Raw genomic sequence first — 18,190 nt, 5'->3', positions numbered from 1 at the left:
TACGACTGTTTAATGTTTAGCCTACTTTAAGGTGTTTAATCCGAAGAGTTCATAACCCTCGCCAGGCAAGTTTCGAAAAGTTAAGTAAGCCCGTCGAGCTGAGTGTACCAAGCCAAGCAGTAAGATCGAATCACCGCATATAATCCCATTCTTAAACTCATGGTTTGCATAGCAGGACCACATTAAACATTACTTTATTTTATAACTTTCAATTAGACACCCGAAGAAATACGCTTATGATTATTTTCTCAATCATTTATTTCTTTTATTTAATCCAATACAGAGGATATCTTCCGTTTAAACGCTAAACAAAACCTCCTCACATTCCGCACCATACACCCTTAATCCCCGGGGGCGTTACACACGGTCTGTTCCCTCACAAATCAAAGCACCATTCTAAGCATCAATCATCACTCAGCATTCGTAATCCTTTCCAATCACAGAAAAATGTTCCCGTGTGCTATATATGATAGAAAATACGTCCATATCATGGATGGATTAGAAACTATTAAAAATTTATAAATCTCAATGAGCAAAATTTACGAAAAAACACGTATCAAAGGTTGCCAAATAATGTAATAACTTGACAAGGTTCTCTGGATAGCTCCTGGAAACTCCTCATGAATAGCATGTCCCTTCCTTTTTGAACAAGTCTCATCTTAAACCGTCTCTCACACTCCAAGCCGTCTCTCGCACCCTCCGCATACACCTCTCCATTTCCTTCCCCCCCCCTCGTCCCCCCACCCTCTCCGAGAGGGAAGAGAAGAGGAGAGTGCAGCACCCCCTGACACATCCATCGCCCGCGTGAGAGATCCCGTCCCTCCCTCTCTTACTCCCTCTCTCTCTCTTACTCTCCATCTCGAGTTCTTCTCCGTCATCGCCACAGCAGCAGCCGCCGCCGACGCCGCCGTCTGGGTTGGCTAGCGTCTCGACGCCTTCCGCCACAACCCTCATCTCTCTCTCTCTCTCGCTCCCTCCCTCCCTTCCCACGGCCACTCGACCTCCAGACCCCCGGCGTCGCCCCGGCGTCAATAAACGACGCTTCTTTTCATTACATGAAGGCCATGGAGGAGGGCAGTGGACTCGGGTGCTGAGGGGATAGCGGGCGGAATGGTCCAGGAGGAGTGGGAGGGCCGGGAAGGGAGAGAGGATCGGGGGGTGGGGGGGGGGATGGTAAGGGGAGGGTAAGGGATGATGGAAGAGGAGGGTAAGGACGACGACTCGAGAGATTCCCCCCCACCCCCTTCCCCCTCCCTTCCCTCCGCACCCCTCAGATCCACTCCCCTCCCTCCAAACACCTCCCCGCACTCTCTCCCCCACCCTTCAACCAAGACTCCCCCATCTCAACCTATCGCCCTTCCAGCCACGGCCTCCTCGCCCCCCACCACCCCACCCCCACCCTCCCCTCCTTCTCTTCCTTTACATCCCCGGATGCGTCTCCAGTGTGCCCTCATCGGACTGTGCTAGTCCCCTCCCCCTCTCCTCCCGACGTGGCAATTGGCTCCCAAGAATCGGTGTGGTCTCGGGAAGAAGGGGGGTGGGGGGGGAACGTGACGTTTACGGAGCAGACGATTAGACGCCTATTGAGGGTTATAAAAGCTCATCACTTACTCGGATCTGGATCACTCGATCTTTTGTCAGATGTGGTGAACCTCACGGCATTAACGTGGAGTAATGGATGCGTTGCCATTGAGTCGAGGAGGATGGCTCCCTAATGCCGTTTGTCGGTTGAGACGCTGCCGAGATAAAACGAAATGGCAGATAAAAAGTAAGGCGGCTTGGCTTTTTTTTTAGAATGGCCGACGACGACTTCTCCATTGCTTGTCTAAAAACCCGGCGAGTGTCGAGCGCGGAACCGAGGATTTTAATGTTCCTCCCCGAAACAGTCACCGGATGAGAAATGCATTGAAAGGGTCCCGAGAGCACTAAAAAGTAGGCGGCGGTCAATATATCAGCCCCAAAGCATTTAATTTAGATCCAAGTGGCCGACCAACATTACCGCGAGCGCAATAGTCTTCGGAGACACTAGAGTCGAGGTTTCTTCGTGAGTTGAGTTTGGGGTGATCTCATGCTCTGCGAAAATGGAGCCATGTCGAGTTTGAGTGAAGGAATTTGCGGGATGTTCATTATCCCGGAGAGGTACGCAAGCGTCATAAAAATCAGAAAATAATTTCGATGACTACGGAAAAAAACTGAAATTCTCATTATTTTAAGTATTTTTAAATTCCAGATATCATTTCAAAAGTGAAGGAACGGAACGAGAGACAGTTTTAGATATGATACTTTAGCTGACACTCTTCTTTTAGAATCAGTTTTTTATGATCATGCATCAATGTGACTGTAGATTGATGAGTTTTTTCAAACGGAGGCAGAGTTATCAAAACCTAAGTCAGGTCAAGTTATTTCACACAAGTTTTGGAGAAAACATGCGGAATCCACCATTTTCAACATCTCACAAGACGCAACGATTAAAAAAGCGAATATCAACTTTCATTAAAAAAACAATACGGAAGGAGTATGGGCTTTGTTATATTGATAACTTGAGCAATGTAATTTCACATGAAATGCATATCTATTCCATCACGTGAGACCATCACAGGGCTGCGTCGACATTTCAAAACTTTCTTCCGAGTTATCACAAGGCGAGGACCACGGATGACACACCGAAGGAGTCAATCGGCCCCCGAATTGCAAACTTTATACTCAGTTTCTTTTACCTAGAGGATTGAATTCCACCGTCGGCCACCATTGCTTGGCCATCAAAACCTTCCGAGACAAGCTAGCATTCCCTGGAGAATCCAACAATACCCAAAAATAAAAATCCTAGTTATTTGGGAATATAATTTCGCTGGGAGTTTTCCATTAAAGATATGTGACAGCTGCATTTAAAATATTACCCAATAATGTAACATTAATGCATCAAAAAATCACATATCAAAACGAGTTACCATGCGGACACATAAGCGGCAATAACGGTACAAAACATTCAATAAGCCTGATGCAATGGGCAAAGTGACCACCGGAAAGGTTCCATGAGCAACATTGGATCCCTCCATGATTGATACATCAATAATTATCATGCAATAATACCCATTAATACTCTATACTTAAAATACGAAATATCTCACCACTGTAAGTTAATGGAGTTCCAGCCCTCGCTCTTGCGAGAAGGAAACATTAGCGCAACTGCTTCCATTGCGAGAGAAGATGATAAAATGACCTAAAGAGCACTATCTCAAATACCGATAATTACATCGAGTACCACCAACCCCTTTGTAACAGAAAAATTACACATGAAACGTGTTGCGTTTACAGTGGATTCCGGGAACCCCCCGCGAAATGGCGATTACCTCGCGAAAACAAATAAATGTAAGTTGTGTGCCTCATCCTCTCTTTATCCCCAGATCTAGCCCAATGTGGCTTTTTTACTATTAATCAATGTGAAGAAATATCGTGGAAACACCCGAGAGCAAATAATCACGAAAAATGATATTTCAGTCCCAAAAACGAAATGCATGTTTCAAATGAGACAACCTTCTGCGAGTAAATAGGAAATCCTACCATGCGTCAGGCATATGGTGGGAATCCTTTACATCCATCATGTTGAAAACTAAAACCGCTTGATACATCTCCAATCTTCTTTTATTTAGCCAACCGTCGTTGAGGTAAGACTTTGTGTCTTGGTGCCGAAACCAGTAAAAGCGTAGATATGTATCAAATATGATTCAAATGCATCATCATAAACTGGTTACATCTTGACGGACATGTTATCACCATTTGTTCAAATTTTCATGTATTCCTGTCCAGATATCTACCCAGCAGTTGATATGTACAATATAGTTCTTAAAAAGTCTAATACCATTCCATAAAATCGTACGTCATTCATCGTAATCTATAAGTACTTAATAATTTCTAAATAATAATGTGTACAGTTCTTCACGTAGGCGTTTAGCGAGGTTGAAAATTTGTTAATGAATCAGTCTGTGTTCGATCATGCACACAAAAACGAATCAAAAGGCATAACAGGAAATTTCGGCGTGCAAATATAATGTTTAAAATCACATGTTGCCGGAGAACTCAATGGGCGCAGCAAAGCCGACATGATCTGGGAGCACAGCGCACGAGCCGTGCACGGTTTAAAAATCCCACTCACGTCGAGATCGGCGTCACGGGTGAGCCCACCCACGCACGAGACTTGAACCCGCTCTTGTTCCTTCCTCCCAATGGGGTAGGTCACACCCTCAACGGGCAGGCGCTGCTCGAGTTCTCCCACGCCCAGGAGGGGAGCAGCGGAGGCGGAGGTGGCGGGGGCGGAGGCGGGGGCAGCGGCTGGGGCAGCGGGGCAGGAGGTTACGGCTACGGGAGCGGAGGCGGGGGCAGCGGGGGCGGGAGCGGGGGCGGCGGGGGCGGAGAGTGGGAACTGCGGGTCAAGTCCGCATCCCTGTGGGTCAGGGTGGACTTCAGAGCCTCCCTGGGAAGGAACATCCGCCGCCAAGTTCCCGATCGCAAGATCACGCTGTTCGTGTTCCGGGTGCAGCCATACGACGACGGCCATATCCACAATACCACACACTTAAGTGGTAAGGTATGTTGTTCTGAACGGGTCGCATTATTCTTATTAAATGTGTGTTCGGGGAGGTAGAGCGGTGAAAGTGCTCGAGGTGGCCATTAAACTCACGGGGGGTCTTGTCGCGTGCAACTTTCACTACGCTATCTGCCGGTCGCACACTCAAATCCGTCGACACTATTTCCCGCCGATTACTTTAAGGAATTATAGGAGGCGAAAAGACAGCTATCGGTCACCACCCGACGTCATTCAAGATTATCATCAATATTAGATCATGATTTCAGCGGAACGTGTCATCTTCCGATTAACTATTACATAAATGCCACGAAAGGTAATCAGATATAGAAGACTTCGTCACTATTACTAAACGAGATTAACTTTGTATATGATATTGGAATCTATGAATTGTCCATGAAATACTGGAAATCCGTGGCCAAATGAATGCAAACATTTAATTAACTCTTTAAGTCGTGCATTACCACATCAAGTATTTCCGCAACTACAATGCATCATAGAAATCCTGGAAATGCTCACTAGAATATAAAAATGTATCGTTCATTCCACGTTTTTCCATTCTGTTTACGACGAAGTAATAAATTTACATCGATAGCATTATCTATTCGTTGCCTCCTGATTGTACGTCTTTTAGTAATCCCCATCTGAATATTGGCAGCAAGTGATGCCTCGGAACCAGAAAATGATAGGAATTTTAACATTCGATCATGATATCTCCTCGAAGATAATTTTGCATTAACATTTCCAAATAGTATAAGTAGCCTCTTAACAGTCTTCTATCGTTGCAAGCGAGGATCTTACCGGAAAAAATGACTAGATAACTTCATAAAATAAGTCTTGTTAGTTGGACAATGTTTCCCTGTTTTAATTTTGGTCTTGTGTACCATTTTAGTGTGGGGTTGATTTTCTCAAGATTTAACTCGTGCGATATGCATTTTGCCAATATTGACTGGTCCGATCTTCCCTTTACAAACACCTATCACCCTAGGGTTTCTGATAATTAAGTAGTCGTGTAATTTTTAAGGAATCTAGAGACCTTCCGTTGCCATTTTTTTCCCTCGCCAATTCAATCTTTCAGCACATGGTCCAAAATTCGCGAGATTTTCAGCGTGGTCTAATTTTGGCGGGGGACACCCAAGCATTGTATTCGTGCGTTTCTTTCACCTTTCATTCTATAAGTATGATGTTGATAAAGTGAATTCCTGCGCGCACGTTTTAAGTTTTTTATGGAGACTGGAAACACTCACCTCCATAGAGTGATATTCATGAGATTGCCTCAAAGAAGTTCAATGAGCGTTTGATTCGTTTTCGCCTTCAGATGACCGTAAATCAGGAGGAATTTTTACAGGTAAAACATTTAAATTAATTAGGAATGAGAGGAAACCGATCATATCATGGCCACATTTTTTGTTCTAGAAAGGATGCCGCGGAGAAAATTTACTAATATGTCATTGATCCTAGAAAAATGTTTTTGAACCAGCTTCTTGGGCGGTTATTTGTTTCCTGGTATTTTTTTACTTTTTGAAAAACCTTTTCGAAGTTAAATTTTTAGCAAAAATCGAAATATTCTCCATAATAATGAAGTTTGCATCCACTAATGATTGAACTCACTTAACCCACTCACATGTACCCTATGTATTACGATTAAGTATAAGACTAACTTTGTTCGGAAAAGTCTCAAGAAAAATTCCTGTGTATGTCACTTCCATTCTAAATATACAACCACCGTAGAAGAAAAGGAACTCTTTCTTTGCATTCTTTATTAGCGATAAGAAAAGGAACTCGAGGAATTATGCGGTAACTATGAAAAGGCGCTAAAATACTGGCACAAACGTTTCAAATATGAATATTTTGATGATTTCTCTCATCGCTCAGATATTCATAGCCTATATATTTTGGTGTTTCGTTCATTAATTTCGAAAAAGTATGGATTTGTTTCTAATAAAATTGTAAACTACATCAATGCAATATTGTAATAATATAACTTACTTTTTCAAGTGTCCTAATTTGATAAAAATTACCGCGGCAATCAACAGAAATCGTAAATTTATGTTACCTTGAAAACCTTAATTTCAGTATACTAAGATATCAGAATTTAACAATTCATTCAAATGAACTATTTAATGAATTTTTTCAAGCTGATTTTCGTAACATGCAAGACAAAGACATAATTTGCATTTAAATATTTTGCCAGGTATAAACAAATACGCCCATTCTTTCATAAATATCATTCAGTGAACTTGATATCCTCCATTTGCTTGAAAGCTGAAGAACATCAGTAAAGAACTGGCTAACTAAATATCCGCTTTATGAGGAAATTTAAATAGGACTAGGAAAAAAGAAGTAACTAAAAGTACAGTTGATGCTTTAGCAATATTAAAAAGACATTGGCTGCATCCTAGAGTGAATTTGCAAACTCGTTGGAGATCCTGTTAAACTAATTTGAGACTCCAAGATGACTGCTAATACTGGTGTACCCATCCTGTGTGCAGTCGATGCTCAGAAATAATTCGGAATATTAGTTCAGGACTACAGCACCGGCCTTATCCGCTTTAGAATTCAGTTTCATTTGTTCATTCAGGCAAACAACGCGCAATAATATCTAACTTACTTCATGGTAGTATCTCGAAAAATCATTTTTAATACTGAGAAAAAATATTGAAGACATGGAGTTTAGTCCTGGTGGATTTAAAACCGTTAAGATCAATATCAATTACATAAAAATAGTTTGATTTGCATATCGCAATTTTAACAAAGATGGCGTCAACAGCTGCGTGCAAATATTATTAATGAAATTGAAATGAATCAGCAGTGCACATATATTAATATTTATAATCTTCCACGTCCATAAACCGTAACGCGAAATATGTAGGCACAGAACGCAATTCCGGTAATGCGAGCGCTCGTAATTTACATAAATGCATCCCACCTGAGTGCTGTTCGTCGGATAAAATCAAATACTTCTATCGGCAAACTATTGATTCTTGCACGAGTTCAAAAAAGTACCTGAATACTAATTTCTTGACGATCAAACACAATGCTACCTTCTGGGAAACTGGCACCATTTATAAATTCTATGTTTCCGTATTAGGTTAAAATACCAGGACGAATTTTTGTTACTTTACTTCCACATTCAAGGAAGAATACATAATTATTATATTGTATTAAGCATGTCGGTGTTTACCCGTGTTTTTCGGTTTAAGTCGATGTGAAAACAAATAAATACTTATAATTGAATATTAAAACTTAATGTGCGTTTTCATCAGATTGTCGTGTTTTTTAGTGAAAAAAATCATTTCCCTTTAAGGGAAAGTTTTAGATGAAATATAATATTTTGAAATGGATCCTGCAAGTTAATTCTGATTGTAATAACAGCTCCCTTCCTTACCCTCAATATTGTTCATTTTTTTTCAAATATTAATCACGATTGTTTGTCTCGTTGCCTTAGTAGCAAAACCATTTGACATCAATTTGTGGGCAGCGACCATCCATAATAACATTTCGCAAGGAAATTCAATCTGAGAGCATTTCCTTGCTTTGCCGACAATACTCTCGGGAAGTACCCAACCGCCCTCGCAACTAACTCTCTCTCCCTTTGCTCCTCCCGCAGAACATCCACCTTGAGCTGGCCACGTCGCTCCCAGTTACGCTTAGTTCTCTCGGCTGGCAGAAATTCGACGTGACCGCGGCCGTGCAGAAATGGTACTCGGTGGCGGGGGCGAAGGGCGGCCGGCGAAGGGAAGAGAAGCTGCGCCTCCTGGTCGACTGCGCCGGGTGCGGGGACCTCGTGGAGGCGGCGCTGTTCGAGCCAACGTCGTCCGGAGGCCACCCGCACCACCACCACCACCACGGCGGGGGCCCGCACCGTCCGGCCCAGCCCCCCGCCGCCCCCCCTCGCAGCCTGCCCCCGCTACAGCAGCAGTCCTCGTCGTCCTCGGAGGCGGCGGGTGGGGGCGGCCACCACCGGCCCTTCCTCGTCCTCCAGACGGACCCGTCGGCGGGAACGAGGCGCTCGCGGCGGAGGGCGCTCGAGTGCGGTGGTGGAGTGCGAGCGTGCTGCAAGCAGCGCTTCTACGTCTCCTTCCGGCAGCTCGGCTGGGAGGACTGGATAATAGCGCCGGGCGGCTACTACGCCAACTACTGCCGGGGGGACTGCGGGGGTGCGCACCGGACGCCGGACACATTCCTCAACTACCACACGCACGTGATAGAGGAGTACAGGCGCATGGACCACAGGAGACTCTCCGGCATGCAGCCCTGCTGTGCACCCGTCAAATTCTCTTCCATGTCCCTAATCTACTTCGGGCCCGACCTCAACATTATCAAAAGGGACTTACCCAAGATGGTGGTGGATGAGTGCGGGTGCCCGTGATGCCGGGCGACGGCCCAGGTGTTGAGCCCGCCCGGCCCCTGGGCCGCCCCCGCTCTGAGTCGTCCCATCGCCATCATGGCCGCGGCGATCCCCGTCCCATTCCGGAGGTGGGTGTCAGCCCCCGCGCGGCAACCCCCGCACGGACCATTGCGTGAATTAGAGCATCACAACAGTCCCTGTCTCGCGAATAACTCTCTCTAAGAAATTACCAATTGGATGCATAAATTTTTTCGAACAAGAAGTTCCCCTTCAGACGAAAATGTACTTTAAAAACAAACAGCGACATAATTACAATTTCCACTCATCAACGAGGTTCAAAATATTTTGAATGTAATTCAATATTTTCAGGCTCGCACGAATTTTATGACTCGGGGCCTTAATTTTATTAGGAAATGTATTAATTATACAGTAACATCATAACAGTCTAAAGGGTATTTAAGTCTCATGTAATGACCGTCAGAAGGTCAATTTAAACAGAAATGACATTCCGGCAAAAGACTCAACCCTTAAAAAATCATTGATCCCGTCGATATGCTAGCATAATAGATGGTTCTTGCGGGACAGCATAATATTCCTTCTAAAATTTTGGTGTTGCAATGTGCATGAACAAATGGTTTGTACGCAAATACGAGGTGCGGCAACATAACTTCCTTTTTCAAACGCCGAACGCTTTCGAAAAATGAAGTTTTGTTCCCGCACCCTGTTTTTCAGACGAATAATTTCATTCTGCCACAAATTATTTTCATTCCATTGCTAGTAAATCCAGTTTTCTTTTCTCCCCTTTCAATACACTGAGCACGGCTACATAAAAAATAAAAGTAACACTTCACGAGTTTAACATGAATATAATTTCGTTCCAAGCTTTTCTCTAAAAATTGAAATGAGCCCATAAATGATCATATTTCAGCAGTAATTGCTTCGCAGGGTATGAGTTGATACCGGCCTTCATAACATTTGGCTAATTTAACCAGACCGAGGAGCACCGTTTCCATCACTGGGGAAGCATCGGAGAGGGCCACAGGACACCTTAGTCCTGCCTTCGCTCAAAGGCAAAAGTAGATAGTGTGCATAGCGAAGACTCTGTCTCATATGGAACATAAAATTTAGGAGTTCACTGAATTACAAATGAAATTAGTGCTTAAATTTCCTTTCGTATCAGTAAATTTCTATCCCATGAATATTGCTAATAATCTATACATTATTGTGCACGAAATTTAAAAAAAACAATAAGTATTATTAAACTTACTAATATTAACTTGCGATGAGCCGTATGAGAATGTTTAGCCCTTAGTTAAAGAACTAATTCCGACACTATGAATGATTTATAGTATGCCATTTTCAAAATAAATTAATCAATTGCTTCTCAAGACCTGTTAAGGGGCGTACATAAAAGTTTGAGCGATTTGCATTCATAATAATCGGTCAATGACGAATAAAATGTGTAACAATTTCTTGAATGTGTTCATATTTTTTAACTTGGCAGTACTGATTGAAGCAATTTTGGTTATTATAGGGAAAATTAAATTATCCACGCGTTTAATTTTAATTTATCCTCTTGACTCTATATTTCTGGAAATTTTCGGCCATTAAAATTAGGAAATGAAGACTAATTAACTCCCTGATAATAATAGCCAGTCATATTCCGTGTTTAATCACATAAAGATGCCATTTTGTTACGCCGATATTTCCGAGAAAAGTTTCTCATGAAATTATGCTTATATCATTTATTCTTTTCCTCCTCAGTTGTCTGTGATCAAGAAACACGTCGAAACTTCTTCATCTGTCCATAAATTGGGGAAGAAGAAAACGTCTTCAGAGAGTGATGAAGATAAGAGATGGAGACTTTGAAAAATGGAGGCGGAGAACGAAAAAATGTTAGCTTTCCCCTCTACCCTCTTTCCCCAAAGAAATGTGATTTCCAGTTTTTTACAAGGATAAAAGTGAGAAGTGTTGCTTTAGTAGCGAACGTTTTACCAATATCAGCGTATGATCATAAAAATTAATACATTTTCATTGTTACTGTTATCATTGTCACGACAGAATGTCGCTTTCGGTTACCGTTTTTTATTTAGAAAAAAGCATTCCACTGAATGAAGGAGATGAATCCTTTCAATATTGCAAATTCAAAAGTATAGCGTCCACTTACAGCTTTGGTTAGAATGAAATTTTAATTTTCCTTATGCATTGCCACTAGAGAAAGTACCTTGATATATTTATGTCGTTTTAATTACAATGCAATTATTTTCAGACACGCCAAGTAATTGCTTTTTAAATGTATTTTGTAATTATTCTTTCCGCTTTTCCGTAATTAAGTGCAATTTGAATTAAATTTCCGAGACTTGAATATGCCTTGTTTCTTTCGCTGAAGTTCTTCCTCATCTTTTACTGGGCATAGAACAAATAAAAGTCAATTCATTCCCAAAGAATTAAGACGTGTTATTCAAAGAATATAAAAATACTAAGGTTGATTGTAAAACACTGTCATTGCGTCTTAAAGCCTGTTTTATTATTTTCAGTTCACTATTCACTACTTTAGTCATTCAACTGTTGTGTGTGGGTGGAATTCTCAAAATTGTGCAAATTTTTTTGAACCATTAAACGACTGTTGTTGCAACAGATCAAATGTAGAGTTATATTATAAATATGTGTACATATGTTTGGAATTCCCTGCTTTTTTGTATGAAATATTAAAAAAAACGAAAAAAGTGAAAAAAAACTGAAAGTTAGTGAAATAGTTTTGTATTGAGAGGTTTTCCCAAGTGTGGATGAGTCGATATCTTGTTGACATTTCAGTGAAAGTATATGTTGTGTAATAGGGTAAGCTTACGGAGAGATGAGCCAATTATTCCAGCATTCCCCCGGTAAGAAACTGGATGGGATGTGATGATGTTAATATTCAACGAAAAACTGCTATAAACAAATTTTAAATTGTGAATTAGCGACTATGGTCCTGACACTTAAAAATGGCATTCATCCTTTTTTAATGCCCTATTTTCCTCAGGCTATGGCCTTATATCCAAGATAATTTCAAGTGAATATATCCATCCAACTGTGAAGATGTTCTAGATGAGAAGTGTGGCTGCGGGTTGTTGGCTTCGCAAGACTTAAGGTGAACAAGAGTTTAAAAATAATACTTGGGAGAAAAATAGGGAGTGGCAAAGAGTGGGCGGATGACGAGGGGGTGGTGGGTAAATCACGAAATATTTAGACTTACCCGGTGCAATGTTTGCCCACTTGTGTTCACGGATATATCCCCAACAGGCAGAACTTTATTTTTTTCGCGCGAGTGAATGAGTGCAAGTGCCAGCAAAAGTGTGCATGCTATTTCAGTTGCTACCGAGGACAATGGAAAGAAGCGAATAACATCCCTCCCGCCCCAGTCTTGTGCTTCAAAAAACGAGGACAAAATAGTGGAAAATTTGCGTTTTTTACTGATATTCAGGAGAATGTCCAACAATTGAAAAGGAAAAGGAGGCGAGTGGGTGTGTTATGCATGTGATTCCTGGACAAAATAGTAAAAACTCGATTAAGTTTTCCTTTTTTTTTTAAATAGCTCGTCTTAACATCTGGAAGGAAATCTCTCATTCTGATCTTTTTGTGTTTCGGATGACGTCGGTGCCTCTGTTTCATTTCCAAATCTTAGAATGAGTTAACTTGAGTCACAAAAGTATCATACAATCCTATAAATCACTCTTTGGTTTAAAACATGTTATCAAATCTAAAATTATTATGACGCGCAAATACAAATATTTCTCATATAAAATGGCGATAGGGTGCCCTATTTTGTTTTTATATTGCCGATCCATCAAATATTAATTGCGTTTAATTTCGTCAACTATTTGGTTTAATATCCGACCTATTAGCGTTTAGCACTCTGGCTTACAACATTCACTGAATAATACTATAACTGTCGCTTAATATTATGTTTAATCGGTCATAAACAATTGGAAGATGTTGATCGTTAACGTACTTTCGAATAAAATATTTGGAAAAGAGGGACAAATAGGTTTTACAACTTCCCTTAATCAACCGTCCAAAAGATGAACTGAACAGAAAATAGAATGTGCTCATGACCCCAACAAATTCACCTCAACCCAGCACTTAACCCTCTCGCCCTAATCATCAAAATCCACCAATAAACAATAGTAACCAGCCGAGTGACATGATAAAAATTTCAAAATAAGTCATGAAACTGCGAAGGATCAATTATCTATTGGCATACTTCCACACAATTCCGACGAAAGAATAAAACCCTTTTTTGGTATTATTATTGATGTACTTAATCGTAAGGCTTACTTACACCTAAAAAGTGCCTATAAAGATATCAAACGACTGAAAAAGTGCTTTCAAGTGTCGAAATTTGTTGTTTTTTTTCATAGGCCTACTCTTATTAAACAACTTTCCACTGATGCCGAAAAGTGCTGGTTGGATAAATTTTGCTCGTGGAAGATTGGCAAATCCTTTAGTCTCGAAGACAGCAACTTTTTACAAGGTCCTGGGCGCCTTGCGGGAGATAATTAATCCCAATGTGATTCCATTCTTTATCGATTGAAATGTGATAAGGCTACTAAAATATCTGCTCAGATTTTTCTTACGCTTTTCTTCATCATCATCATCATAAATGACTGCATTTCCTTCGGCCTATAAAATTCCTTATTGCAACATTACAGCTACTTGTACATCATTGAGCATCTGTTAGCTACAAATTCGCAAAACCCCTGCAGATAATTGAGTCAGTATGTAACTTCGATTAAATTTGCACTTCAACAGAAATACTTTTAGTTACACGAAATTTCTTTGCATGAAAATGGTAACAAGATGGGAAAATGGTAAAAGAAAGGAAGGATACACATTCAAGGAATTTCAGCCGAGGCAGTATCTAAGTACATATATATAAATATATATCTATTCCTTATCATATGACGGGACCTTTTGGTAGATTCTCATCAAAAACATCTCGCAATAGTGACGTAAATTTTGTGTTGGTAGTTTTTAGGTAGCCTGTATCACTCAGTAGTCCTTAGAACAAGTTTTTTCACTCACAGCTCTTTAAGTAATGGTTTAGATTACATAGCTACAATACAATTTCAAATTCCTAATGTACCCAAATAAAAATGATGAAAACTTTTAATACAATCATGGGATTTTAGGATCCCGAAATATCATTTTACCGCACAATCCTTCGGATTCTATTCTTTTATTCTAGCCAAACCCATCCGAAACGTTTATTTCCGTACTATCCTCGATGTACATTTCTTCTTCATTTTCTTACGACCATCCACGCGTATAAATCATTCAAATATTTCTCGCATCTGAGATGGATGTTGTACATATTAAGTGAAGAAGCGAGTGTGAGAAAGTGTTGATAAGTGGCTAAATTGTGATTACGACCCAATGTCCTACGCGACAGAGAAGGGTCCAGATTGTGATCATCTATCACTGCCTGGCGTGCGGGATATTGTCATAGACTGCTGACTGAGCACCTCTCCGAGGGACACTGACAGTGAAATCTTTCAATTTTGAGATCTGTGCTGAGATCGTGTTAAGAGAATTGAAAGGATTATTACAAAATGAATTACTATGTCAATGACAGCCATGATTGTGGATACGACAATGTTAATACTAATGATATTGATAATTATATGTTGTTTCATTTGCCCATTTGAAATCTGGTCTCTCGTTATTTCCTTTTTCAAACCCTTCAAACACAAAAGATTTTAATCCTTTTAAATGGTGCGCATTAATTTGAACAGAATTGTTTGTTCATGTTAAATCAAAGGTACAAGTACAATTCAGGGCGACTAATTATTTTTACTTACTCATTTAAAGTGGTTTTTTTGAATAATTTAATTCGGTATGCATAAATCAAAATCGAGCGGCCTTAAAAACTCTTCCACTAGCTCTTACTTATATATATATATATATATATATATATATATATATATATATATATATATATATATATATATATATATATACATGTACATGCTTATGTATACATATATATGGAACGCTCTTCGGCGTCGCACAAATAGAAATGACACTGACCCGACGGTCGTGCCGTCGAAACGTCAAAACTACATATGTCAGTGTCCTTTCTTTGAGTTTTTATATTTTAAAAATCCATATCTGTGTTTACATATATATATATATATATATATATATATAATTTCGTCGACGTTACACGGAAGTCTTGAATAATAAATTGGACAGCAACAAACAATATAGAAACACATAAAAAGATCACTCACACGTTATTTCTTGATCATTTCGACGATCATTCTGGACCGTCTTCATCGGAAGATATAGAAGTATATATGTGTTCATGTGCGCGCGTGCGTCGCAGTAGTCCAGAGGGTAGAGCTCTGGACTACTGACCGGAGGGACCCGGATTCTATTCCCGGGCAAGTCTTTGGGCACCTGTAGCTCCACCCAAGTTATGTGATTTTTCGGGTACCAGATCTTTCTGGGAAACCATAACCGGCACAGTGTATTAAGGAACTGGCCCCCCTACTACTATGTGTGAATTTCACGCGCCGTATAGGCTTAGTACTGGGTGAACTCTATCAAACCGAACTTCAGTTTGACTACGGTGTTTATGGTTTTATATTTGTATATATGTACAAAATATATACATTTCATATTTTATTTGTATATATATTATGTATTTACAAAATTATTTATAAAATATGTATACATTTATATATAAAAGTGGGTCGCGGTAGTCCAGGGGGTAGTTCGTTGGTCTACTGATCGGAGGGTACCGGGTTCGATTCCCGGGCAAGTCTATGAGCATCTGCAGCTCCATCCAAGCTATGTGATTTTTCGTGTACTAGATCTTCCTGGGAAACCATAACCGGCACAGGGAAAGGAACTGCCCCCCCCCTACCCTGATGTGTGAATTTCACGCCTTCGGGCTTAGCACTGGGTGAACTCTACCATCACCTACCAAACCGACCTTCGGGTTGATCACTGGAAAGGTTCAATTTCATATGCAAGCATTATACTTAGAGATGAGTAATAGCCTCCAATTCTATGCGTCACGAATATACTATATTACAAAATGTTTTCCCATGTGTGTTTCCGTAATTCTGATTATTTTCAATAATATAAGTTGGCATTGCATTTAATTTCCTATAACTGTCACAAATTTCATTTCATATGTAAATCCTAAACGTGGTTGGGGTAAAAAATTAAATCCTCAGGACCTTAAACAAGCCATTATAAATACCTGAAATATCAAATTAGGAATAATTCTCCACAAAATTATTTTTTTTAGCTGGAGATTTTTTACAATACATTAATTTAAAAAATTCAATTATGTAACGCTATTAACCTAGAAAAAGCTTTGGGCTCTTTCGCCAATAGGTGTTCAAAATAACATTTGCTGGACGCTCACATTCACCCGGAATTAAATTGTTTGCCAATCCTAAACAATTATAAGCATGATCAATAATATTATAATTTAGAGTGTACTTAAATGATGAATCTAGGGACTCTTATAGCATCAATTATCCCCTTCCAACAATCCCAAAACAATTTTTTATGAGAGCTTATCCAAAACGTGTTTCGCTGCTTAGTGTAACTTCGTTCAAATTCGACCACAGCTTCGCTTCAATATCATTTTCTCCTTCAAATTTTAAGTTAAATATTAAAAAATACCCCCTTTATACAGGAAAGTGATAGAGCAAAGTATAATCATCATCCTCAGCTGTAACTCCGATAGAGTGGAGTCCATGATGAATTGTGAAGACACCGCATTCAAATTATTCTTTTTTTATTTTTTATTTCCTCCTATCCTTATGAATATATTATATAAATATATATTTATATATATATATATTAAATAAATAAATATCTATTTATTAATTTAACTGAGGAACCGTTGCAATTATGTAAGGGATATGAACTTATTCTCTCGCCACTGCGTTCATTTGTGAATGAATATTGTTAAGAGCACAACGATATCGCGAATGTCGCAAAAAAGATAAATGAGACCACATTCTAGATATTACTCTTGTAAATCATCAAGTTTTCAAAATTGCAAAAGGAAAATGTTGAAATCCCATATCCCGATTAGACGGAAAATGGGCGAAAGCAGGCTTTTATTCGTCCTTCTGTGAGTCCAGGGCCATGTCGGTCTTGAGCATAACACATTTCTGCAAAGCAATGAATCGAGATATGGACAATGGTTTTTATACAAATCCATGTATATTGATTTCATCATTTTGAAAATATCGCACTCAACGTCTTTGTACTCTTGGACTGCCGACAGTTCTTTGGCAACAATAGGTAATAACACGAACGACGTAATTTTCAAAAATTTTGGTGCAGTTGTTCGTAAAACGCAGGCATGGTGTGTTTGGAATATTCCTATAATAATCGGAATGTAAATTAACACTTTGAAATTGAACTATACATATCCCCTCAAAATAAATTTAAAACTTTATAAAATCATAAAATTATTAACTGTATCTTGAACTAAGATTCCTCGATTTTATCAACTCAATTACCTGCTTTGTAATGGCTATAATTATTACATTTTTCTTGAACGTATTCATGTAGGTTATTCTTCAATATTGGTCCAAAAACCTGAATCGATGACTCCTGTCCTCATTAGATTCGCACTTCGAAGTTGGGGATGTCACAGTCTCCATTGAATGGAGGTGTTCAGTACCCGGAGGGTGGGGGGGGGAGTATAATGTTTTAGATCACTTTAAATACGTTGCAACTCACGCTAAACATCAAAAAGAGATATGTTAATGAGCCAAATGAGTGAAATTCATTATTAATCTCTCTTTTTGGACACCTATCAAATTTAAACCCGCCCGTTCGGCAGGAGAGACATCCTCCCTCTGCAATTCCAAAAGCCATGCCTCCCCACAGGGTGTTTCAAATGTGAAGAATGTTTTTAAAAAAAAGGGGACCAGGGTGTGATTGCTTCAATCGACGATCTCACTGGGCACATGAAAGCTTTGGCCTCCGGTCTAATCTTGGGAGCGAAATACGCGCGATTTTAGCGGTCTTTCGCATAGAAATTCTGAATCAGAATCGTCCGTCGCATAGTATTAAAGCGATGGTCGCCGGGGAGGAGAATCCGACGAGTGCTGCAGCTTAGGGATCTCCACGGGACGGGGGAAAGAGAGAGTCGAAGATTCCGGGAAGGGGCACGCGAGAATGGACCCCTGGCGCAGGGGAAAGGGGTGCCGGGGAGGAAACGGCGGGTGCCAAATATA

General features: G+C 40.2%; 1 protein-coding gene across 1 annotated transcript; it reads left to right on the top strand.

Annotated features, from left to right (window-relative positions):
* The first annotated feature begins 4,048 nt into the window (after positions 1-4,048).
* On the top strand, positions 4,049-14,680 carry Actbeta (inhibin subunit beta). The gene is made up of 3 exons (XM_071599011.1): positions 4,049-4,585; positions 8,193-9,061; positions 10,698-14,680. Exons 1-2 carry the CDS (start codon positions 4,049-4,051, stop codon positions 8,952-8,954), a joined length of 1,299 nt encoding a protein of 432 aa, XP_071455112.1. The 3' UTR covers positions 8,955-9,061; positions 10,698-14,680.
* The last annotated feature ends 3,510 nt before the right edge of the window (positions 14,681-18,190 follow it).

Source organism: Hetaerina americana, unplaced genomic scaffold, assembly GCF_022747635.1.
Source record: "Hetaerina americana unplaced genomic scaffold, ioHetAmer1.1.p SCAF_10, whole genome shotgun sequence".
NCBI lineage: Eukaryota > Metazoa > Arthropoda > Insecta > Odonata > Calopterygidae > Hetaerina > Hetaerina americana.
This window is presented reverse-complemented; position numbering and strand designations above follow the sequence as displayed.